Source organism: Rhamphochromis longiceps, linkage group LG7 (assembly GCF_057381845.1).
Source record: "Rhamphochromis longiceps isolate RC_006_pf linkage group LG7, R_longiceps_female_GT1.1, whole genome shotgun sequence".
Classification (NCBI taxonomy): domain Eukaryota; kingdom Metazoa; phylum Chordata; class Actinopteri; order Cichliformes; family Cichlidae; genus Rhamphochromis; species Rhamphochromis longiceps.
Genome location: NC_140563.1, coordinates 14,085,762 through 14,109,855, shown reverse-complemented (window position 1 = coordinate 14,109,855; position 24,094 = coordinate 14,085,762). Strand labels below are relative to the sequence as shown.

At 38.8% G+C, this 24,094-nt stretch overlaps 2 protein-coding genes across 3 annotated transcripts; both read right to left on the bottom strand.

Moving 5' to 3' along the window:
• Positions 1 to 707: 707 nt before the first annotated feature.
• morf4l1 (mortality factor 4 like 1) lies at positions 708 to 8,233 on the bottom strand. Of its 2 annotated transcripts, XM_085412312.1 has the most exons (12): positions 8,102 to 8,233; positions 5,884 to 5,930; positions 5,731 to 5,798; positions 5,554 to 5,640; positions 5,003 to 5,080; positions 4,883 to 4,908; positions 4,684 to 4,775; positions 3,467 to 3,568; positions 3,270 to 3,358; positions 2,943 to 3,115; positions 1,261 to 1,345; positions 708 to 1,179 (listed from the first exon to the last, which is right to left on the bottom strand). In XM_085412312.1, the coding sequence occupies exons 1-12, from the start codon at positions 8,139 to 8,141 to the stop codon at positions 1,095 to 1,097; spliced, it is 972 nt and encodes a 323-aa protein (XP_085268438.1). In that variant the 5' UTR covers positions 8,142 to 8,233; the 3' UTR covers positions 708 to 1,094. The 2 variants fall into 2 exon arrangements, with proteins under 2 accessions (XP_085268438.1, XP_085268439.1); XM_085412313.1 differs by lacking the exon at positions 5,884 to 5,930 and having other exon boundaries at positions 8,102 to 8,224.
• A 2,896-nt stretch (positions 8,234 to 11,129) lies between these two features.
• On the bottom strand, positions 11,130 to 23,690 carry pias1b (protein inhibitor of activated STAT, 1b). The gene is made up of 14 exons (XM_085412311.1): positions 23,652 to 23,690; positions 20,693 to 21,125; positions 20,451 to 20,535; positions 20,234 to 20,281; positions 17,493 to 17,583; positions 17,255 to 17,389; positions 17,034 to 17,139; positions 16,153 to 16,226; positions 15,758 to 15,918; positions 14,933 to 15,066; positions 14,677 to 14,851; positions 14,439 to 14,578; positions 13,556 to 13,593; positions 11,130 to 12,732 (listed from the first exon to the last, which is right to left on the bottom strand). The coding sequence occupies exons 1-14, from the start codon at positions 23,673 to 23,675 to the stop codon at positions 12,385 to 12,387; spliced, it is 1,992 nt and encodes a 663-aa protein (XP_085268437.1). The 5' UTR covers positions 23,676 to 23,690; the 3' UTR covers positions 11,130 to 12,384.
• Between the last annotated feature and the right edge of the window lie 404 nt (positions 23,691 to 24,094).

Genomic DNA, 24,094 nt, shown 5'->3' with positions numbered 1-24,094 from the left:
TTTGGCTCTGCAGACCTCAGACATAATACTTTTCTAAAAATTATTTTTTTATTTTTTTAAACACCATGTACTAATTAAAAATTTGGTCTTTAAAATGACTAAATGTACAAGTTGTGCATTTAAAAGCTCACTGTGTTTCAGTGTTGAGTAATTTACATGTTTACATAAAATACTTGAAATGAATGAAAACTAAATGAGAGCAGAATCAAAAGATGGAGAAAATAAGTTGTCAAGCACTAATGTTTGCACTTAAAACCTCCATTTGTATTACGGATCTTTTAAAAAAAAAACCAATATCTTCTATTAAGTACACATTTCCTAAAAAGGCATTAAGGGAAAAAAAAAAAAAAGTCCTAGCGTACATTCATTGCATAAAAGAAAAGCTTTGTTATTGGTCCTTGCTCATTAACTATGACGCTGGGTAAAAGAGTGAAATTCAAGTAAAATTAAACTTGAGCGAAAAGTGCAAAATAATATTTAATCTATTAAAAATATTTACAGCATATTATACAACTGACTTGTCTTAACGGGTTTCATATATTTCAACAAAATATATGAAAAGAAATCTGTACCTTGGTTGTAAACAACTAATCACATCTTCATTTTGATTTTTGTAACGCTCCCATAAAGCACTACATTTAAAAAACAAAACAAAGGATCTTCACGTAAACACGTCTTTAAACAAAATGTAAATGTAAGGACAAACATCTGGAGAATGGTTTTATTAGAAAAATGGTGACAGCCTACATGACAAATTAAGCCAGCATCTGAATTAAAACAGGGAACGTGAAATTCTTCTCTCTAAAGAGAGAAAAAACCCCAAACAAACAAAAACAAAACAAAAAAAAAAAACTACAAAGTGGTACTCAAAAACATACCAGTACAGGAACAGCATAATCAGCAGCTTTCCACATGAAAGAAAATGGATTTGTCCAGGGATTAGTGTGACATCTTGCTCCAATTCTCCTCTACATCGTCAACAGATCTCTCACAATCCGCTCTCCAAAGGCGTTTTGTGAAAACATCCTTTCAACTGGGAAGAATGTCTCCAAACGTCAACACACAAAGCCTTCTGATCCGAAAATAAAAAAACCTTACACTGCCTTGCGGTGGTACTCTGGAGGGGCAACTTCATAGTCGCTTGCATTGAAGAGCGATGCAGAGTTTTTTACAAGATACCTGAAATGAAGAAACATTTTACTCATCTCTGCTGAGCTTTGATAATCATCATGAGCCTCGTTAAGATTCCTGAATACTCACTTGAGGAAGTCCTGTAGGTAACTGAGCAGCAGTGCAAGGCTCTTCTCATCCAGGGGCGTGTACGCCAGCATGGCTCCGATTCTCACTTTCAAAACCAAACAATGACAGCCTTTTATAAGTCATGTGACCACTGACCTCAGTTTCATTTATAACAGCTCATTGCAAAACCATGCCTCACCCGCACACTTTCAATTTAAAGCAGCCCTTATTTTTAAATGTTGATGCTTGCATATATATGTGTGTGTGTTTAATACACACACACACACACACACACACACACACACACACACACACAAAAGGATAAAGTCGGGACTAGACAGAGAAGGTCAACACCTCTACACTACTACTGCTTAAGCAAAAATCAACACCATCTAAAGGAGGTGTGTGTGCAACACTTCTCTCAACAAATGTTTTACCGAGCTTATGTCATTTGACTTTATTTATGATGCTTTGTTATGACAAGAAATTAACTGAGACAACATACCCTGTAATAAACATGGCATCGCAGTCAGGGCCATAGGCTTTTGGCCAATCACAAACCTCTCGCAGTTTTGTCTCTGTACACTGCCACAGGAGACTTTAGTCATATCTTAATTTATTTTAAAGTGTAGACTCTCAGTTATAACTGTTTATCAAGACGTATAAATCATTTAGGAGTTGCAGCTATTTTTCTATCAAGCCCCCGATTTTCTGAGGGTGGTGAAGGGATTAAAAGATCTGCATGGGGGGGGGCCTGCAAGCTTCAACCTGCCACACACATGTAGCTCTTGCAATGTGTTTGTGTTCAAGTGTGAATAACTAAGGGTGGGCTGCATTCAATTTTGAACAGTTCTCATACTTATGTCAGTTGGGTATTGAATTGCTGCGTTTTGCCTTTTGTTTCTTTTGGTTGGATTATCTCCATTTTGAATCTGTGGACAGATTTGCTTGATGTTCTGGCCTCAGCTCACCCCAGAGTTAATTCACCAACTTAACAAGTGGCTTTTGTGGCTCCTTGGAACTTGGGAAAGAGATGCCTTTCGTGTTTTGTCCATGCCAGCCCTAGATGGGGTATAAACAGCCTCCAAGCTATCAATTCCTTTTTATGATTGATGCTGGCATATATTTTTCTGATTTCTCGGGCACTGCCCTGACACTAAAAACCTGTCTAGGCCCAATCTTATCTTCACAAAGCATCCATAAAAGATGGACCGAATCCAGAAAAGAATCTGACCTTTTATAACCTTAATTATGACAATGCCAATAGGGAGTTATTTTGGGCTTAGTCCAAGTTGAAAAACTTTTGGCTGTGCCTTCAAACTGTGGTTACAGTGGAAATAATACCTCCCCCAGATCAAAGAGTTAATTTCCAGTAACAACTGAATCATCAAGAGATTTTACAGTCAGCTCTTTCAACACAAGTGAAAAGGCAGATAATCTTTTTTAAAAAAGCATCTTTGCATCTTTGGAGTTTTATGGTAGAAACAGCTCAGTGTTTAATATGTTAAAGCTTAGACAAAAACATGTTCAATCATTTTTGTGCATTAAGACCTACAACACACATCTGATAGTTTTATAATATACATTTGCTAATGGCTTTATATGAATAATTTGATAAGAAAACAGGACAATCTTTAGCTCTTCTACACAGTTTTCATTGTCTAGTTCTTTCACCAAACATGATGATGTGTAAGTGCTTTTACCAAAGAGTCTGAGTAGGTGAGGAGCCCCATAGATCTGAGACATTGGTGTATCTGGGTGGTTGGCAAGGATGTCTGCGTACTGAGGCCTCTCGAATTTGTAGAGAAGTTGTGTCCCCAGCATAACATTGAAATATTCACGGACACCAGCAACCACCTCGTTTACAGCAAACTCCCTGATCAGTGAAGAGAAAACAGAAAAGTCAAATCTTTACTCTTAGTATTTGTTCACCATGTCCTAGAAACATTTTAAATAAAACATTTTCTCTCTCTGCATTGCTTGCACCATAAACAGTTTTGCTTGAGAAGATGAAAAGTAGAAGTTTTTACTTGCTGTCTGAGTTTCCTCTTGATTTCTTGTAGTTTGCATAATCTTCAAGGACTGCGTCAACATTTTTTTTGGCAGGTAGGTGGAAAAGCTGAAGAAAAACAAAATAGAAAGAAATAACTTTGGAAATGTTGTAGACAAATACAATGTATAAAATGCTGTGAAGTGAAACTTGAGTTTAAGGTCAGTGCTTACTAACCTGCTTTTGCCGTGTAATCAAGTCCCAGTCGTCCACAAGCCAGGGTTTCAGCTCCTCCGGGATTTTCACTTTGACCTCCACTCGATTTATGAAAGTTTCCTCCTGAGTAAACAGGAGTGCGGGGGGAAAAAAAAGAAAAAGTTAATTAAAAGAAAGCTTTTAACAATCATGTTTACACACCTAAATGGAAACCAAGCCTCAGAAACATTTCATAAACAGTGGTTTCAAATGTAGTTCCTGCTACACTGCTGCAACTGCAGTGAATTAAGGCGTTTTTACACCTATAGTTTGTTAACTCTGGTCTGATGCAGTTCATGAATTTGTAAACTTGTAGCTTTTTCCCATGGTTTCGTCTCTTTTCACACAGAAGATGCCAATCAAACTCCAAGTGAGCCAAAATGCGTCACTAAAAACGATGCAACAATGTTCGGTATGCTTACTCGAGTCTGGAGTGAGAGCAACAAAAGTAAATACAGGAAACAGGTGCTGTGGTCTGGAATAGTGGATAACATGGAAAATTTAGTCCTAACATTTGTATTTTATCTGGTTAATATTTCACAGTTTATACACGCTGCAACACTCCAGAATGCAAAGCATTCTCGGCTATAGCAAGGTGTTCCACTCAAACCTATAAACAACCATAAACAAACCGCTCTGAAGTTTGTTTGAAACCAAAGAAAGATCAGCTCCCCCAAAGGGTTTCAGTGCGGTTGCTCTGGTCTGCACCCAAGTGCGATTACTTTGTTCTCATAAACCACATGAGGAGAAAACAAAGCAGCCTTAGGGCTTTTTTATGGTTGCCACGTCGCTTGTGTAGTCTCTTGATAATTTTCACTTCACATCTTGTGCCATGTTGGTCGGTCGTGCACCTCTTAATTTTTGCGACTTGGTGCGTTGTGCTCGGCTGAGCTTGTCAAAGGAACTTTGCAAATAAAACAAAAACAAAACACTTTTGACAAAGCTTTGGTTTCCCGGTTTGACTTCTCCCCATCAGCGCATATGACAAGATAGTGTCTGAGTGGCGACACCTATCATTTAGGAGAATACTACAAACTTCTTGCGCCTTAACTGCAGGCATAAATGGCTGAATCTGTGTGATGGCGTGGCAGTGAGCAAAGCGACCACTGCAGCAGGTGTATTGGCACATTAAGCCTGTTCATTTTCGCACAGTCTGGTATTATTTGACATTACCAACAGAAACAAAATTCTGAACTTACGCTTTCCACAGTTGGGTCAACACGAGCTCTTTTCTTGCGTGGAGGATGGGTTGGATCTCCCCCTGAACTAGTCCCTTCTCCTGCTCCAGGAGCTGCACAGACACAGCTTTAATTAACTGCCACTCTTGCCTTATAATGAGTCAATTTTAAGAATCGCATTTATAAATTCTAACATTGTAAGACAATGTGATGTACTTACTCTTCTGTTTGTTCTTTTTGGTTTTCCTACAAACAAAGAAGAGCTAATTAAGTGTGAAGTGTTAATATGAAAAGCAGTTTGGCAGCTTATGTTACAGAGGAAAACAAAACAAAAACTCACACATCGTTTTTCTGCGATGCAGCAGGTATCTTCTTATTTGGCGCTTGACCCCTCATTTTTCCTTCTACATAATGGTCTCTGTATTAAAACAAGTTCAGATATTCAGGAATAATTAATTTGTACCACACTCACTACACTTTCACAAGATTTAAAAATCACTGTAGCACGTGACCCAACACAGTTTTTGTAGTACTATGAATAGGCATGACACATTAGTGTTGGCACTTGCATAAAGGGATTTAGTACACAAATAAAGGGGGGGGTTCTAAGTGGGACATTTACTCGAGCATAAAAATAACAGATTAATGTGTAAATAAAATTACAGGAAAATATTCTATTAAGACTGAATGTGCTTCACTTGTATAGTGACTCCATAGAGGCCCATTGTGAGCTAGACTAAAACTCTGTTGTGTCCCAATACGTTTAAAACATAGCACACATTGTGTGCTACTGAAATTGGATGAAGGATTTGCCTAACTTGCTCCAACAGTCATAAGGAACTCACAGTCAGTTCAAAGTCGATAGTGAATAGAAAAAGAGTATTGACGTACTGATTGGCCCTCTGAAGCTCTCTCTGTTTCTGCAGATTACTATCCACATACTTAAGCACCCTGCTTTCAGGAACCCATTCGTCCCAGCTGGAAGACACAACATCAAAAGAATGTAAGCACTTGTTAAACAGTTCCTGTACAAACGTTAATCGGGATTTATTGGAACCAAAAACTTACTTCTTATTCCACCCACTGTAATGAATAAAGTATTTGATTTGTTTGTCCTTGATGTTTATCTTAACACACTGCAAAGAGAGGGATGACTCATTGTCAAACACAGACACAAAGAAGACGACTGAATGAGAGACACGCTTAATTAAGGCAGCTTACCTTAGCTTCGTAGAGCAATGGCCCATGAAAACACAGCACTCTTTCACCTGAAAAGATAACAAAATAAGGACGTGAGTAAGGCATTGACAGGAGAGAAGAAAGAACCCCCCCCCCCCCCCACACACACACACACACACGTACGTCTGGTTTGCTATCCTCGTGGGGACATCCCATTGACATAATGCTTTCCCTAGCCGCTTACCCTAACCATCAAAAATGAATGCCTAACCCTGACCCTAACCATAACCTAATTGTAACCCTGGCACTAAAACCACGTTTTGAGTGTGAAAATTGCTTTCAACCCCGTAGGGACCTGGATTTTGGTCCCCACGGTGCAGAAACTCCCCACCAGTATAGTATATGTCAGATTTTGATCCCCACCAGGATAGTACGAACACACACTTGAATTTATTTTAGATGTTGTCCTAACCACACAGGCTCAAGAGTATACATACACTCCTAATATTTGATTGTGTCTCTTAGCAAGCTCCATCTCAACCAGATGCTTTTGGTAGTCATCAACAAGCTTCTGACTGGATATCTGACCCCTCTTCTTAGCAGACTTGGTAGAGGCAATATAAATTTGTTGGATTCCTGGCCAAGACATACGGTACAACTTTTTACTAGGGATGGAGTTATCTGATCATAAAACTTCTCCAGAAGACATTTGACTTGTTCAAGTGGCCAACTGCAAATTTCAGTTGATCTTGAAGGTGCTGATTTTGGAGCTGGGGCTTATTCTTGGTCGGCACCCTGTTAGTCCGTAGCAATGTAAAACTCCGTGAAACCACAGTGATGGTGGTATTGCAGCGGTTTCCAGTTCATGGCAGGCTTGAGACTTGGTGGTTTGTGGGTTGTTCAACTTTTCAACTTGAATAAAATTATAATCTTCTTCTTAGATCTTTACCTAGTTACTTAGACTTCTCCAACTGGTCCATCAAAGTCCCATTGTTCAAAGTATTGATTGATTGGTAATTTATTTCAACATGTGAACAATACACAAGTACATTTAGAAAAGAAATAAGAGAGAAAAAAAATACTATACAAATTACATACAAAAAAACATTCTGATTAATTTACATGTTGAAAGGGAGTGGGAAGAAGTATACACTTATTTAATCCCACCCCTTTGCCATAAATTATCAGTGAATATTTAGTCAGCTTCCTTACTGATATAATTTGTAATAAAAATAGTGAACAGATTTCTGATATACTATATACTATAATATCACATCATGAATTTTTTGTTTGTTTTTAAATAGAGACATTCACTTAATTTAAATATTTTCCTTTTCTTTATAGATCGAGAAGATCATATTTTTTTGGTATTGGTCAGCCCAATTAATGCTGTCAAACAAATGTTTTCCCCAGACAAAAATAAATAAAAAATAAAAACTACCAGTTGTAGTCAGTCATGATCACCAACAAGAACTTAATGCGCCTTGGTCTTGTCATTTAAAAAGACACTGTAGAACCTTAAGCACTACTTAAAAGCTTTAAGTGAATGTATGTATACATTTGAGCCTGTATGTATACTTTGTGTACCACGTTCTTGGTTGTTAAAGTCATTAATGATGTATACTCATTCGTTTTCCAGGGTGGAAAAAAATACCATGGCATTACATGCCCATAACGACTACATATAAACATCTGACCACAACTGCATATTTAGGGAAGTTTACATGAAAACTCGACTATTATCTCACTAATATGACTAACTGTCAAGAGAACATTCTGGTCACTGATAATAAAAAGGAAGACTTTTACTAAATAAATTTAACGTAGTCCTGCTAGTTAATTTAATAACTTAACCACTTGTATATAATTCAACAAATGAGCGCCAAGTCAGCAGCAGGCGGTGCTAACACGCCGTGTACAAAAAAAGCTAGCTAGGACTCAGCTAACAGTCAATGAGAAGCTAACGCTGCATGAATGAAAATATAACCTTCAGTTCAATAAAAGATCTCGAAAACACAGTTTATATAGCTTCTTACTTCTGAAATTGGTTTGTGTAGTAATGACAGGACGAAATAAACCACCAAAGCGGCGAATAAAAACTCCCGAGTCCCATTTAGTGTTCACAGTAACAACAATGAGAGCTAATACGGCTAGCTGTTTGTTACGATCAGTAACTAGCTGACACTTTGAAGCTTTTCGGCGACTCCAGCACTCGCTGCTGGTACAAGCCTAACAGAACAAGAAGGAAACAAACTGTTACCTTCTTGAAATTTAGGTTTCGGGTCCTGTTTCGGCGCCATTCACGGATTAAACTATCAAAATATGGGAAAAATCGCCAGCTCCCATTCCAGTCTGCAGCGGCGCCGCTTTCTAAAAACGTCATGACCGACGCGATGACGCTTTAATGCCCCGACTAAACCCACATCCACACTCCAAATCAGCAATGAATGCAAAACAGGATTTCTTTTCACATTTACCTTACACGTTTCTGCCTTCTGCTGGACTTTTGAAGCATCGGTGTCTGTTAAAAAAAATAAAATGCAGGCTAGACAACAAGTCATGAAACGGCTTTAAGCTAAAAACAGCTGGTTGTGCCCATGTCCTCTGAGACAGACCTGTGGTTTGGCTCGAACGCAAGTGTGCTATTAATTAGTGTCATATGATGAACAGATGCTCCAAAGACTGGTGATTTTATATATATATTATTTTTATTTGGTGTTTGTTTACGTTAAGTAAAAGTTTCAGAGTGGGTTGGCAGGTTTCTGTTAGTTTTTGGGTTTTTTTCAATATTATTATTATTATTATTTTTTAAGTGGGGGATAACTGCCAAAAGCAGGTTTTCAGAAGTTCAATATAATATCAATACTGTAAAAATAAATAATAATATTGATCATGAAATGACAATTAACATAAAATTTGAACCAACGCAGTAAATAAATAACTAAATATAATTTTAAAAAGGAGGTAAAATGTCAACAAGGTATGCCATGTTTAGTGTCTGGATTCTGTATACAATGTTCACCAGTTAATTTCTTTTACAGAAACCAGAGACCAGGGTAGAAAAAAAAGTTTAAAAACATATATTTTTTCTTATACTCCCAAAAATTATAATTTCAATAGTTATTAAAAATTGCAATGAATAAATAAATAAATAGATAGAAAATAAATAAAAACAATGCAAATGTGTATGTAACTGCACTACCTGCAAGTTACTGCACAATGGCATTAGTTAACAAATTAGATTGTCACTACTCTCCAGCATAATATAAGACAAAATACATACAAAACACAAATTGTAAATGATAATTTCATTTATTAATGTAAAAAAGAAAAAGATAGCCAAACCAACTGGTGCTGTGTTAAAATTGTCCCCTACACCTGATAACTAGTTGTGTGCCCCTTGGCAGCAGAAACTGCAATCAAGCATTTGTGGTAACTGGCAATAGATCTTTCATATCACTTGGAAGGAATTTTGGCTCACTTTTCTTTGCAAAACTGTTTTAATTAAGCATTTTTGAGCAACCTGTGTAAGGTTATGTCAAAGTATCTGATTTGGATTTCAGTCTGGACTTTGACTAGACCAGCACAGCACATTCAAAGGTAGACTTGCAGATGTGTTTTGGATTGTTGTCCTGCTGCATAAATCAAGTGTGCTTGAGCTTCAGGGCACGGAAAGATGGCCAGACATTCTCCTTCACGATTTTCTAGAAGAGAGCAGAATTCACAGTTCCATCAATTACAGCAAGTCATCCTGAAGCAGCAAAGCAGCCCCAGACCACCAAACTACCACCACCATGTTTGACTGTTGACTAGTAAATGATTTTGTTGAGATGAAGAAATCATCTGCTTCTGTGGCTCTGTGATTGGTTGCAAACAGGAAACTTTTAAAGCTGTGATGGACAGGAATATCACTGAGGTCCACCTTATGTAACAGACTGATTCAGCTCCACTACCACAAAGACAGATACAGGAAATAATTTATATCTCATGCTACTATCATCTATAATTCAAATTATCTGTCTGGCAGAGTGTCATCTGGCAGATGTATTTTTAAGGACTGCATGGTAATCACCTCATAGCAAAAAGCCCCCAGTTGGGCATGACTGAGTGAGGTTTACATGTTCTCCCTGTGCCTGCACAGGTTCCTTATGGGGTACCTTGACTTCTTCTCACAGTCCTATAATACTGATTTCAAAATGACTATCGGTGTGAATGTGAACATGAATGCTCGTCTGAGTCTCTGCCACAGACTGGCAACCTGTCCATTTCAACTGCATGAAAAAAAAGTTCTAAATACAGGGTAAATAACGTATTTTGTATGGTAAACACAGCAGGGAAGTGGACTTCGACCATGCTGACTGAATAAACAAATGCAGAAAGCCTGCGGCACTTTGTCAGGTTTACATACTCAACCAAATTGAGAAAGACTTAAAAAGTGACATTTCCTGTATATGTATGCATTAATATTTTAGTTTAGTTTGGTTTGTAAGTACATAAATATCATTTCAGTTATTTTGTATTTTTTGAATATGCCATCACTCCTAGTTTAAATTAACCATTAAAACACAGGGATACCCCGAGGCCATTTCCACTCCTCCAAAATCAAGAAAACTACTAACAAGCAAATGTGTACAATGTTGCTTTTCTTTCTTCTTCTAATAATAACTGCCAATGATATTACGTAGCTTTATCCTTTTGTAACCTAAGACCTTGATACTGAAAAACAATTTCATAAACAATGCAGATTTCTTTTAAGTGCCACGCCGCTCCTCAGAGACGGTACATTTTTGCTGGCGACATTCAACCGAGTGATTTTGTTGCTATACTGAATGCTCTCAAAAGCTACCAGAGAAGCAAACGGAGCTGTCCTCACGCCATCTACAAAACATGCACTTCCTTGTATTGGTTTTAATTCTTACAAATATCAAACAGCACAGTAGACCTCGCAGCCGTTCAAAACGATCAAAGCTTCTATTGAGTTATTGACATCATCTGATAGCAAAACAGACAAACAGAAAATGTTACAATGCATGTCAAGCAACAATGACATCTTTAAATAGCATTAATTATATATAATTACAAAAGAAATGATCACATACAATGACAGCAATGCATGTTCATTAATCAAACAAATGCTGAAAAATATATATGATAATAAATAATTCTAACTGTAAGCACAAGTCAAACAAAATAAAGGAAAGGGAGGAGTCCAAAGTAACATAGATGATTTTGAGTTTTGGGCCAAAAAAAAGGGTGTTGTGATTCACTCAAACAGGTGAGCTTTCAGGTAATTTGTAGACACACATAAAGCTGAAAACTACTCAATTGCACATTGTAATGCTTCACTGCTCCAAACAGGCTCTCTGTAAATTAAAAAACAAAAAGCAACAAGTGCTAAAATCAAACCCAGTGAAATATATTTAATCCAATTGCACTCAGTGAACAGTTTTACACCTTTCAAATATAGCATTTCACCTCACGCGGACCAGAAACTAGTCTCCCATTGACGGTGGAGCAGAAATTTATCGGTATCAACTCATCAATTGTGTTTTTTTTGTGCATGTTTTTAAGAATATAATATGCAAAGTAAAACAACTACACTTTGAGAGAAAAAAAATTACACAATACTGCAAATCTAAGACTTATATAAAAGGTCCGATAGTGGTTCTTGCTGGACCTGTGCCCTTCATTCACACAACAACAACAAAATAAAATTAAAATAAAAGTGTTGTCTTAACAATACTGACTTCTCCCAATTTATGTCATCCAGGTACAGTTTGAACAATTTAACATCGCTCATGTTTGATTTGAGTTAAAGAAGTGAGGAGGAAAAGAGAGCACTTACGACAATAGAAGGATCTAGCATTTACTCCTGCATTTCTAGTGGCAACAGTTCCTAGAGGCATAGGGAATGCTTCTTTAAAAAAAACAAAAAAAACAACAAAAAAAAACAGCACACATCCTACATAACTTACATCATAAATAATTATTTAAAATAATGACCACAGCATGAATGTTCTACTGAAAAAATTCTACAGTGATGGCAAAAAATGGCCGATCTTTCTGCTGCCCACAGCATGTCAACAGAAATAAAGCCATTTAGAAAATAAAGAAAGTGTTACCCATTTTCCTGTTTTGCTGAGACTTGCCTTTTGTACATCTATAACAATGCCCTTTTGCTTTATATTCTGAATATTACGCTCCATAAGGTTGTGACCCCCACTGCGTTCTGTGCATGTATACTGAAATAATGCCATTGACATGAATTATCGAAACAAAACCGTAAAAACAGGTACAAAAGGTACAATTTAATCAAAGGACCACATGAAGAGGTGTGAAAAAGTCTTCAGTATTCACAGAAAAATATCAACTGAAGTAACTCACCGGACAGGAAGCGTCCTAAGTTTATATACATATGATAAGTAAAATTGAAAATAGATTTTCCTCTCTGTACATAGCACTGTATTCTTTCATCTTCCTCTTCTTTATTTACAAAGAACTCCTGCTCTCGAGGTCTCCCTTGTCTTTCAGTTCTGAGTGGATCTAGTCAAGAGAGATAATGTCAGATATGGAGCCATAAATGGCCGCTGCAGCTGCTGCTGCTTCCACTGAGGACCTTGATAATCCTGAAATGGAATGGCTGTCCCTGTCTCTGTCCCGATCCCGGTCTTTGTCGCGGTCCCGCAGACTGCTTGAAGACACCAAACTACTGGTGCTGCCGCTGTTGCTGCCTCCGTTGGTGGCAGCCAATGTGCTGCTCCCCGGGGTGCCTGGCTGTTCACGTAAGAGCTGAGGGGAGCTGTAGGGCAGGAAACGGTTGAGGAGCAGGTCATGATCCTCTGAGGCTGAAGCCGACGCAGCTGCTGCAGCAGCCATCACCATATTGTAATGCTAACAGGACAAAGAAGAGTGACAACAGTCAAGCATACTGTGAAGAAATATGTTAAAGCCTAGTGCTATATTTACAAAACTTCATGACACTGAAGAATGGGGAGAATAAAACAAACCAAAAAGCAAAAACAGATGACCAAGTTTTAGTTTTAAGACAAACTACTAAGACCTGTGCCTGTCTGACTGCATGCATGCTTTAATATAATAAACAGTAGTTCAACTAACAGCTGCTAAAGATAGAAGCAAAATGGCAAATTAAGTTGTTTTAGTGAATATTAAGTTTAAGGTTGTTCCCAAATGTCACTGGCATGTTTTCCTGTGGTGTTGAATGGCGCTGTGTGTGAGTGATGTGCGGGCAGAGAGTCGTGCAATTTGGAAAGAGGGATGCAAACCAAGTTACTTTCATTAGTAACAATCTACAAAGACAATCACTAAACGCCTCACATGAAGACACCAGTTGTTGTAAGAGGATAACAGAAAACTAGTTTTAGCAGAAATCTGAGAATCAGTTTTCCAAATGACCTCAGATTTGACACGGACCTCAGCGTACACCTGCAAGTGTTATTTGTTAGCGAGATAATAATTCAAACAGCACTTTAGTAACTTAAGTATGTGAGAAAAAGTGAGGTTGCTGTATGTACAGCACTAAATGTATGAATAAAGCTTAGTTTTGATTTGCACAGCTATCACTGGATAAAAAACATCTGTAAATTTATTTAATTCAATGTACAGATCTAAAGATTTGTCTTACTGAAAATATATCACTCTTTTACAATCTATTTAGGCGGGTTTGTGGTCGCTGGATGAGAATGAGTAACTGTACCTGATTGTCGCCTTGAAGGAAGGAGAAGAAATTTTGATCTGTAAGAAAAAGAAACGACTTTACAAGCTGCGTTCAGAGGCATGAAGTCATTACAAGTGAATAATTTACAACCGATGTATTACAATGAAAATTCCCCAGGTCTCCAGTATATGGAATATTTCCCACAACAAAAACCTTTCTTTCAATTTAATCGACACATTAGAGCCAAATATTTTTACGGAGGTAATTTGAATATCTTTTTATTTTATTAATCCCTCCCAAAAAGCGTCCATGTTCTCCATTTTTTCTGTTTCCTTTTCGCTCAGTGTGTAAAAAAAAAAAAAAAAAAGTTCTGAGAAAAAGTTTTTTTGGGTTTGTTTTTTTTTGGAAAAGTAGCATTTAAAGTAAAAATGTAAAGTAAAAACACCTTCCCCAGTTAATTACACTGGTACATTTGATAAATTATCTGATTAGAGAGCCAAATTATTCAGTACAACAATAAATGTGTCCTGATAAGGAAAATTTTGTAACAAAAACCAAAGTCTTATCATTCTCAGCATGCTTTAAAAAAAAAGAAAAGTGTTACAAAATTTCAACTGACCACTGCACGAAAACAAAACAGAACAAAAAAAAAAAAACAACCAACCAAACGAACAGGTTTTTGTTTCTACTGTCTCACCCTTGCGCAAACCTACGTGACTAATGTACACTTAATGACTTACAATAATCACTGTGAAGTTATCTCCCTATGACATGGCGACACTGTAAGACATCAACATTATCCCTAGTTCTGTCTATCAGGAGGCACACTCATGCTGGTAGTCAGATGACAGAATTTAACACATACACGCTATGATGGCAGTGAGATAAAATTCATTTCCTTTAGGGAAATTGACGGGGCTACCTGGCAGGTCACTGGCTGTGTGATAGTAGTGGCGGTAGTCCTGGATGAGAGGTGGTGGGGGAGGAATGTAACTGGTCTCCACAGGTGGCATGCTGGGAGCTCTGCTCACAGGTGAGGCCTGGCTGTGCAGGTTTAGTACTCTGGGAGGAAATAACATCATATGTTTAGAGACAAAAGCAGACAGAGTTGAACACATTTTTTACAGTCATCTCACTTCCTTTGCAGTTTCATGACTTACCCTTTGCTTGCAGGTGGAGAGACGGGTGACAGCGAGGGACAGGCTCTTTTAGGAGGCGGCTCGTCATCTAGCTCATCTTCTGAGGAGCTATCCAGTGTCAGATCGATCACATCTACTTTCTTGCAGTTGTCATTAGAAGACCGTTTGTGCTCATGCGCATCGGTTCCAGACAGATCTACAAGGAAACAGCAATGTCAGTCTGCGTTCCCAGATCATGGGGAAGATTAGATTTAAAGATTAAAATCAACTGACATACCGCTGTCTACACCGTTGTAGGAAGCAGAAACCTCCTGCACTTCTTTCTTTGACCTCATAGGGGCCCAGCTTCCATCTTCTTTGAACTGGATTTCATCACAGTCAGAGCAGCTATTCAAGATTTCCATGAACAACCTAGAAAAACAAGCCATTCCAATTCTATTACAATAATCTTAAGTACTTGTGAGTCACTTAAAAGTCAAACTTCAGAATTACAATACAGCTGTGATTCATCATGAGCAGATTGAGCAACTGATACTAAATAAACATAAACAAGGATTTGTATTATTGGCAATTCCTGTCCAGGAATCCAGTCCAGAAACAGCTGTGTTCAAGATAGTCAGGAGACAATAAAACACAAACCAAAGAAAGTCTGTTTCAAGTTAAAACAAGAAGTTTAACTGAGTTTAATTGCTTATAAAGCTACACGCTATTTATGCAGCATGCAGTTTTATTATTATTTATCTTGACAACTGTCAGACAAGCTGCAGGATTATCCTGATAAAAATCAGGAATGCAGGATGTTAAAGTTAAGCCAACTTTAACTTCATAACCAGATGACTGCATCCGTTTTTGCTAAAGCTGTCTGATCAGCAACATCCACCCAGAACAAGTGGGTTTAATCAAATTAAAAAGGCATTCAGCGCATCCCTTTTTTGCCAATGTTAAAGAAACCTGCTCCACCCTTTCTGGTCAGAAGACGACTGGATTAACATTTCTACAAAGTAGAGGAAGGAGAGCATTTCTGACTACATCATACTAAACGGATGGGCATGGAACCATACCCGACATTAAAAAAATAAAATAAAAAAAAAGACGTGCTCACCCGTCAATAATTAGGTGCTCATATGGTGCCTTCTTGTCACAGACTGGACAAACCCATGTTGGCTTCTTCTCATTCATTTGAATATAAAGAGTAGCATCGAAGCACTGGAGGTGTGAGCATGTCATTGCTCGGCAGGGGATTGTCAGCCTCATCTTCCCCAACTAAAAAAGAAAAGAAAAGAAAGATAATTCGATAAATGTCGCTTTCATTGACTGACACAGTGATCAGTTTTATACTATATAATAGCACAGAACAAAAGCAACAGTCCCCAACCACTTTACATCCAAATACCGTAAACCTCAGGTCACTAAAACTGTAAACGTATTTCTTGTTGCTCTAACAGCAGGCTAAGAAGCAACTAAGAAGCAAGGAGGATAGTGATGAATGGTACTTACAGGACACAGGAGAGAAACTCTTAGACTTGTGGTAGCAATCTCACTCTCTGGATCGGCCGTCAACTTCTCTTTGACTGTAAGCAAAACAAAGTGCTAGAGTCACAACTTTTTAATGTTTAATGGAATTTGTTCTTTGACACACTTAAGGTTCAAAATGTTGCTTGTGTAACAATGTTTTAAGGTTATTATAGTTTGTTGAACTAAAAAAACATAACAAAACTAAAAAAGTGGAAAAAAGTTAACATGTATTGAAAAACTTAAAAAAAAAAATAACATAAAAGAAAAGCTCTTAAAACATTATATTACAGTAGAGTCTTCACCTTAGAATATAAAATGCCTTGAGGCGACTGTTGCTGTGATTTGGTGCTACAGAAGTAAAACTGAACTGAACTGAAGCACAATGTTGTTGCATAGATTTATTGAGACCAAACATTGTTCCCAGTGTGTCTGTGTTAAAGGAACAATTGTGACCTTGCTACTGACAAATTATTTCATATTGCAAATATAAAAAAACAAACAAAGCTAAAGTAAAAACTAAACACTTTAAACATTAAAAACCAAACTGAAACAAGCAAATTCAGGGGAATTACTCTGATAGTATTGTAGAGTCCCACATACAGTAAGGACTACAAAATTGTGAAGCAGAAAATGTAAGCTCCACCGTTGGCCTTTGTTCACATAAACAAACAGAGGGACTTTTCCAGAGAACATATGAGGAATGCAAAGAAAAGTACCTTTACCTTTGTTTTGACTCTGTGGTCAGACCAGTTAGAAAACTGTAGCAGAGTTACTGTATGAAATTTCTGTTTCTTAAATGTCATTCTCACAAATCATGGGGCAGATCCAGTTCTTTGTACTTCCCAATTAATATCGTGACTTACTCAGAGCCCTGGAGTGGTCAGGGTTCCTGATTCCTTTGGCCCGTAGTCTTTGCAACAACACCGCTGACGACTGCTGTCTGACCAAATACACAGCCATGGAAAAACACTGAAAAAAAGAGGAAATAATAAGCAAACCAGGTCATGCTGATGGTTCATGTTCTCCTCACAACTCCGCAGACCATTTGTTTAAACATAAAAAAATGAGAATCCAGTGTGTTTACCCTGCCAATTTCTGAAGTCCATGACACCACAATTGTGTTGGGGACTGTAGTAGACAGCCGGACAAGAGACGTTATGTTAATGGGGCGACTGGGCCTTTTTGGTTCAACTCCATTTTTGGTGGGAGGAAGATATCCCTATAAGGAACACAACAAATTTAGTAACTCACAGTCACATTATTAAACACTGGAAATGCTCTATGACAAGCAAACAAAAACAAAACAAACACCAAGGACTCACCGGAAGATTACAAGGCTTTCCATTCACCTTCACGCACAGATTTGGGGGGAAATGGTCCTCCTGGGGACAGCTTGTCTCTGATAAGCAAAATCTGAAAATAAGAGAAAACAAATTGCATCGAGGATAAGTTCAGGTGTTGAGGAAAAAATGGCAAACACAATTTGTTTCTGTTCAGTTACCACTTTGACAAAAAGGCTGGCTTTCTTTCTTTCTTGCTTATTTTAGGTTTTCGGTTGTGTCAAGTACAGCCATCTCCATCTATGATACAGGAGAGCACTTCTTAACGGATGTCATTCACCAGTTTTTAATGTCATTAAGTATTCTCTGTCATATATACAGTGGGGCAAAAAAGTATTTAGTCAGCCACCGATTGTGCAAGTTCCCCCACTTAAAATGATGACAGAGGTCAGTAATTTGCACCAGAGGTACACTTCAACTGTGAGAGACAGAATGTGAAAAAAAAAATCCATGAATTCACATGGTAGGATTTGTAAAAAATTTATTCGTAAATCAGGGTGGAAAATAAGTATTTGGTCACCTCAAACAAGGAAGATCTCTGGCTCTCACAGACCTGTAACGTCTTCTGTAAGAAGCTTTTCTGTCCCCCACTCGTTACCTGTATGAATGGCACCTGTTTGAACTCATCATCTGTATAAAAGACACCTGTCCACAGCCTCAAACAGTCAGACTCCAAACTCCGCCATGGCCATGACCAAAGAGCTTTCGAAGGACACCAGGAAAAGTATTGTAGACCTGCACCAGACTGGGAAGAGTGAATCTACAATAGGCAAGCAGCTTGGTGTGAAAAAATCAACTGTGGGAGCAATCATCAGAAAATGGAAGACATACAAGACCACTGATAATCTCCCTCGATCTGGGGCTCCACGCAAGATCTCATCCCGTGGGGTCAAAATGATCATGAGAACGGTGAGCAAAGATCCCAGAACCACACGGGGGGACCTGGTGAATGACCTGCAGAGAGCTGGGACCAAAGTAACAAAGGTCACCATCAGTAACACACTACAACGGCAGGGAATCAAATCCCGCAGTGCCAGACGTGTTCCGCTGCTGAAGCCAGTGCATGTCCAGGCCCGTCTGAAGTTTGCCAGAGAGCACATGGATGATACAGCAGAGGATTGGGAGAATGTCATGTGGTCAGATGAAACCAAAGTAGAACTTTTTGGTATAAACTCAACTCGTCGTGTTTGGAGGAAGACGAATACTGAGTTGCATCCCAAGAACACCATACCTACTGTGAAGCATGGGGGTGGAAACAGACAGGACGACTGATCCGTGTTAAGGACAGAATGAATGGGGCCATGTATCGTGAGATTTTGAGCCAAAACCTCCTTCCATCAGTGAGAACTTTGAAGATGAAACGAGGCTGGGTCTTCCAACATGACAATGATCCAAAACACACCGCCCGGGCAACAAAGGAGTGGCTCCGTAAGAAGCATTTGAAAGTCCTGGAGTGGCCTAGCCAGTCTCCAGACCTCAACCCCATAGAAAATCTGTGGCGGGAGTTGAAAGTCCGTGTTGCTCGGCGACAGCCCCAAAACATCACTGCTCTCGAGAAGATCTGCATGGAGGAATGGGCCAAAATACCAGCTACTGTGTGTGCAAACCTGGTAAAGACCTATAGTAAACGTTTGACCTCTGTTATTGCCAACAAAGGTTATGTTACAAAGTATTGAGTTGTATTTTTGTTATTGACCAAATACTTATTTTCCACCCTGATTTACGAATAAATTCTTTACAAATCCTACCATGTGGATTCATGGATTTTTTTTTCACATTCTGTCTCTCACAGTTGAAGTGTACCTCTGGTGCAAATTACTGACCTCTGTCATCATTTTAGGTGGGGGAACTTGCACAATCGGTGGCTGACTAAATACTTTTTTGCCCCACTGTATGCTGGCTTGGGAAATCCTACAGGCTAGACTGGATAAATTATGTGTTCTTTAAAGCAAACTTCCCCTTTACTGTTTAGTGTGGTAACAATGTGTCCACATCCAAATATGCTTGTACTTTTCTTTGATTATTTTTGTAATCCCTCATGTCCGTTGTGAATATAAACAAAAGCCTGAGCCCCCAAGAGAAAAACATGCCTTGTATCCTTCACTGTTCATTTGAAAATTTGACCTCAATGTAATTCAACTCAATTCTTATCTTTGCGTAGCTGGGATGGGCTCCAGCCTTCCAGCCCCCCCCCCCCCATGACCCTGATAACGATAAGCAGAAGAGCATGGATGGCAGGATCTCATCATTGTCACTTATCATTAACGATAACTAAAATCATAATTAGCAGGTTGAGGCTTTCATTTCTTAAATTTGAAAAGAAAAACACTAGCAGCATGCTTAAAACAAACAAAACTGTCGTAACTTTTGTTCAGGATTAAAACATTTAGAAACAAGTTTCCAGCTGCATGAGCTCTCTTAGGCTTTTTGTTCTTTGGCACGCTTGAGGATCAAAATGTTGCTTGTGTATCAGTGTTTTAAGGGTTCACTTATTACTTGTAGCCACTTAGTTTTCAAACCTTTTTCTGTTCTGTCACTTAAAAGAAAAGTTAGTCTGGATGTGTGCACAGTTGCTCTTTTTTTCTCTAAACTTTTGTTCATGTGACATTACTATTTCTGGCTGATTCAAAATGGAGAGCAGCTAAAAACAGACCCATTACTCACACCGCCACATCACACCGATTAAAACAGATGCTCAAAAGAAAAGGCTATCTTAGTCATACCTTAACTGGACTTGAACAGCAAAGTCACATTTGGTCCCGGATATGTCCCTGAAGAATTCAAAAAGAAGAAATATTTAACACACAACACATGAATGACTCGGTTTTCTCCGATATTTAATTATAAAAGGTTAATTAGCGATAAAGCTTTAAAAGTGACAGTTATTTGCCTTCTCATTTATTTAACTTGCCGAATGTACCAAGAAGCTTTCTCACTTACATGGAGCTGCTGATCTGCTGAACTTGCTGCGGTGTTAATGCAAAGGCATAACATGCTTCCTGGAACCGCTGACTGTTGTCTGAAGCTATGAAAAAGAAACCAGAAACACAGAGTCAGTGGGGAAACCTACAGAAACGACTGAGGTCAACAGATGCTGAACTTTTACCCGGTGCTTTCATGGGATGCACGCAATGGAGAGGTGCTATCACTAAACAAAGCTGAACAGGAAGTTGTGGACTCACCCAGGCTGGTTGGCTTTATCAGCTCATCCAGCACATCGTAGAATGACAATCTCTGGAGCTTGACATCAGGGTGTACAGGGTGCAGAGCGGAGGAAAGATGAGGCAGACTCAGCTCGTGCTTAGGCCCGAGTAAGGAAACAGGCAGCAGCGGTGATGGGGAACCGTGGCTGTCAAACCCCAGTTGGGCAAGGCCAGTGGGCAAGCTGGCTGCAGCGTGAACACCGGGAAGAGCTAGGTCCACTGGCGAAACCATTTTGGTTGGAAAGCGCCGCCTGTAGAGCTCTTTGATCTTCATCTGCACTGCGGGACTGCAACCAGCCTTGAGTAGGTGGAGAGCTTTGGTCAAAAGTTCATGTTTGCGCCCATGCTTATTCCGTCCCGCATATCCCAACAACACTTGGAGCTCAGAAACACGAAGGCTCATTACCATTTGCTGGTGAAAAATGAAGAGTGAGGAAAAGAAGATCTATAACAACTTAAAAACAAAAATTTCTAATCTGTCATAAAGAAACAAAAAACTATTTTGTCAATTAAATACAACTGTTAAATAATTTCTTCTTCTTCTTCTTCTTATTTTTAAATAAATAAATAATGCTTTTAAATCCTTTGCTATCTTGCAATGTCCACACACAACATTTTCACTGAGTCATTAATATTTGTCTGTAAACATAGCCCCTCTGAGATGACTATGGAAGAGACAGGCTTTTGGTTAGATGCAGAAATGCACATTTCTAAATGCAACGTCTTTGTACTTTTAATTCATAACACATCAGCACATGTTGCTCGTGGTAAAACAGGATGTGGACATGGTCAGCTGTACAAAATAATGGAATCCACTACAGAAACTTTTTGAGACATTGTCCAAGATAATCTAACTCTGGTAATGTTTGACAATGAAGGTGGCAACGCTGCAACAGACTGTATTAAACTATATGGTGGTTTTATTTTTTTCAAGGATTTAGCAGGACGTGAGTTTCTTTTATGTTTGTTTAAAAACAAAACAAATATTTTAGAGTGAAATGCAGTGAAGCAAAGCAACAACACTAGCCTGCATGACAGCCTCTGAGACACAGAGAGAATAAAAGTCAATTTTAAATAGTTTCTACTATCTTACATTCTACTGTAAAGCCTCCACTCATATTCTTGTGCTGACTACATGCTGTAATATCTTTGTGGATGACTGCGTTGCAGACAAATAAAGCAACGTCAGCATTAAAAGGACAGGCTGCAATCATATAGTCCATATGCAAATATTTTGGTAATCTCCTCTGACAATCAATCAGTGACCTACCCGGGATAAATATTTAAGCAATGGAAAATATTCTCATGACGCCTTAGAGGTGCAAATTATACTGTGAAGTTGCATAATATGTACTTATTAAAGCTGGCTTGAGAAAATGGTAAATGGCCTGTATTTATATAGCGCTTTTACTAGTCCCTAAGGACCCCAAAGCGCTTTACATATCCAGTCATCCATCCACCCATTCACGCACACATTCACACACTGGTGATGGCAAGCTACATTGTAGCCACAGCCACCCTGGGGCGCACTGACAGAGGCGAGGCTGCCGGACACTGGCGCCACCGGGCCCTCTGACCACCACCAGTAGGCAACGGGTGAAGTGTCTTGCCCAAGGACACAACGACCGAGACTGTCCGAGCCGGGGCTCGAACCGGCAACCTTCCGATTACAAGGCGAACTCCCAACTCTTGAGCCACGATCGCCCCGAAGAAAACTTAAAACATAGTTTGGAGATGACTACAATGGCATTTCTTTTTTCTGTAACACACTCCCATAACAGGGTGGTGCCTGCCATATTCAAGAATAAGGGATCACAGAGAGCTCTCTCTCTCAGTATAGTATATACCACTAATAAAGACAGTCTTGGTGGTTTTAAATACCAAATGACTAATTAGTGTTAGAATCTGTGTTCTTTTAACTGCAACACCAGCAGTGCAAATCAGAATCACGCATGAAAACACCTTTATAACACATTCCCTACATAATGATGAAGCCAGATTAAAGAAGTGTACTGCAGTATTGCGCAAATCCAACTCTTAACTCAAAAGCGGTACTCTTAGAAATTACAGATAGATTTAAATCTTTAGTGAGCTCATCTCAAATGCATTTTATGCTGTACAAAAGTAACACTTACTGATCAACCTCAATGATTGCTACAGTACAGTTGATATGATCACCTTTGGCAATGCAACGTGTGAGTATCGCAGATATTAGTTCATTTGAAGTGAAGATCAAAATGAAAGCCTTTTGCATGTAGTGTAATTATCCACAGTGAAATAATAATCCATTAACAATATTAAATTAGAAAGTGGGGACACACCGCTGTGGTTTAATAAGTAAAAACTAACTAACACCGCCCGCATGATGCTGGTGTGACCTCACTGAAACAAAACAAGACTTTTCATTGTGTTAACTTGTGTTTGAAAACAAATCGCGTTGGATTACACTAAAACAGGAGTGTGGACAGTGTCTGTAATTTGTTGGACTAGATGTCAAAAGTATAGCCAATCCAAGTTAACCTGCACTAGGATTCCAGGGAATAGACAGAGCCCATCTTTAACACACACTGCGGTTCGCACGGCGAACTACTGTTAAGGCTAGGAGGCTAACATTACAATGCCAGTGGGTTTCACACGCTGACAGGAATATTAGCTTCATCTCTTGCTAAAGCCCACATTCGACCTTATATAAGTGCAGGTGAACCACAGACAGAGCCTAACGCAGAGTGTGCAACAATAACAAAGCTAGTGCTACCGAGCTAGCTCGTCAGCTAACTGTCTATCTAGTCGTTTCTGCTCTGCTGTTTTCTTATCATATGCCTTCATAACAACACTCTTCGGGTGTCTACTGTTAAGTGTCAACGGCGCTAACACCTGAAATTGAAATCTCAGTGTGTGAAACGTTTATTTATCAAGCTAACGTATGTACTCGCTTTACCTTCAGTTCCGCACTCTCCGCCATCTTGTTACACTGGTTGCGCAGGCGCAACAGCCATCCTCAAGAAACATAAAAAGTCAGTTTTCATTCTCCACAGTGCACAGCAGGGGGCGCTGCTGGCACACAAACGACCACAGGGCGTCTCCGAGGTATTACAGACTACTTTGAACAAAAGCAGGGCGCACCTTCAGATCTTAGTTGGCTTGATGCGTTTTGCTCTGCAGTACGTAAAGATAAAACAGGGTCGCGATTAGGCTTAAGACGCAGTGTTCCTTCCCTTTATTCGTGCTATAATTTGTAAATCTTTTATTTAATTTGTCAACTGACAATGGAAATATTTGATCCTTATAATTAAGTCATTTAGACGTAATTAATATTGGCAATCTTAACTTGGGAATCCGCCACTTTTTCCTTGTCTTATCACTTTATATATATATATATAT

Bases quoted from the DNA above. Each gene is read 5' to 3' on its own strand.
- morf4l1 (XM_085412313.1), bottom strand. From the start codon at position 8,224: ATGACGTTTTTAGAAAGCGGCGCCGCTGCAGACTGGAATGGGAGCTGG. The intron at 3,569-4,683 runs GTAAGTTCAGAA...CTGTTTACTCAG, and splicing joins TTGACCCAACTGTGGAAAGC to GAGGAAACTTTCATAAATCG. The intron at 1,346-2,942 runs GTAAAAGCACTT...TGGTTTTGAAAG, and splicing joins TCACCTACTCAGACTCTTTG to TGAGAATCGGAGCCATGCTG.
- pias1b (XM_085412311.1), bottom strand. From the start codon at position 23,675: ATGGCGGAGAGTGCGGAACTGAAG. The intron at 21,126-23,651 runs GTAAAGCGAGTA...ATTTTTCACCAG, and splicing joins CGGAGAGTGCGGAACTGAAG to CAAATGGTAATGAGCCTTCG. The intron at 15,919-16,152 runs GTAAGTACCATT...TTTCTTTTTTAG, and splicing joins GAGTTTCTCTCCTGTGTCCT to TTGGGGAAGATGAGGCTGAC.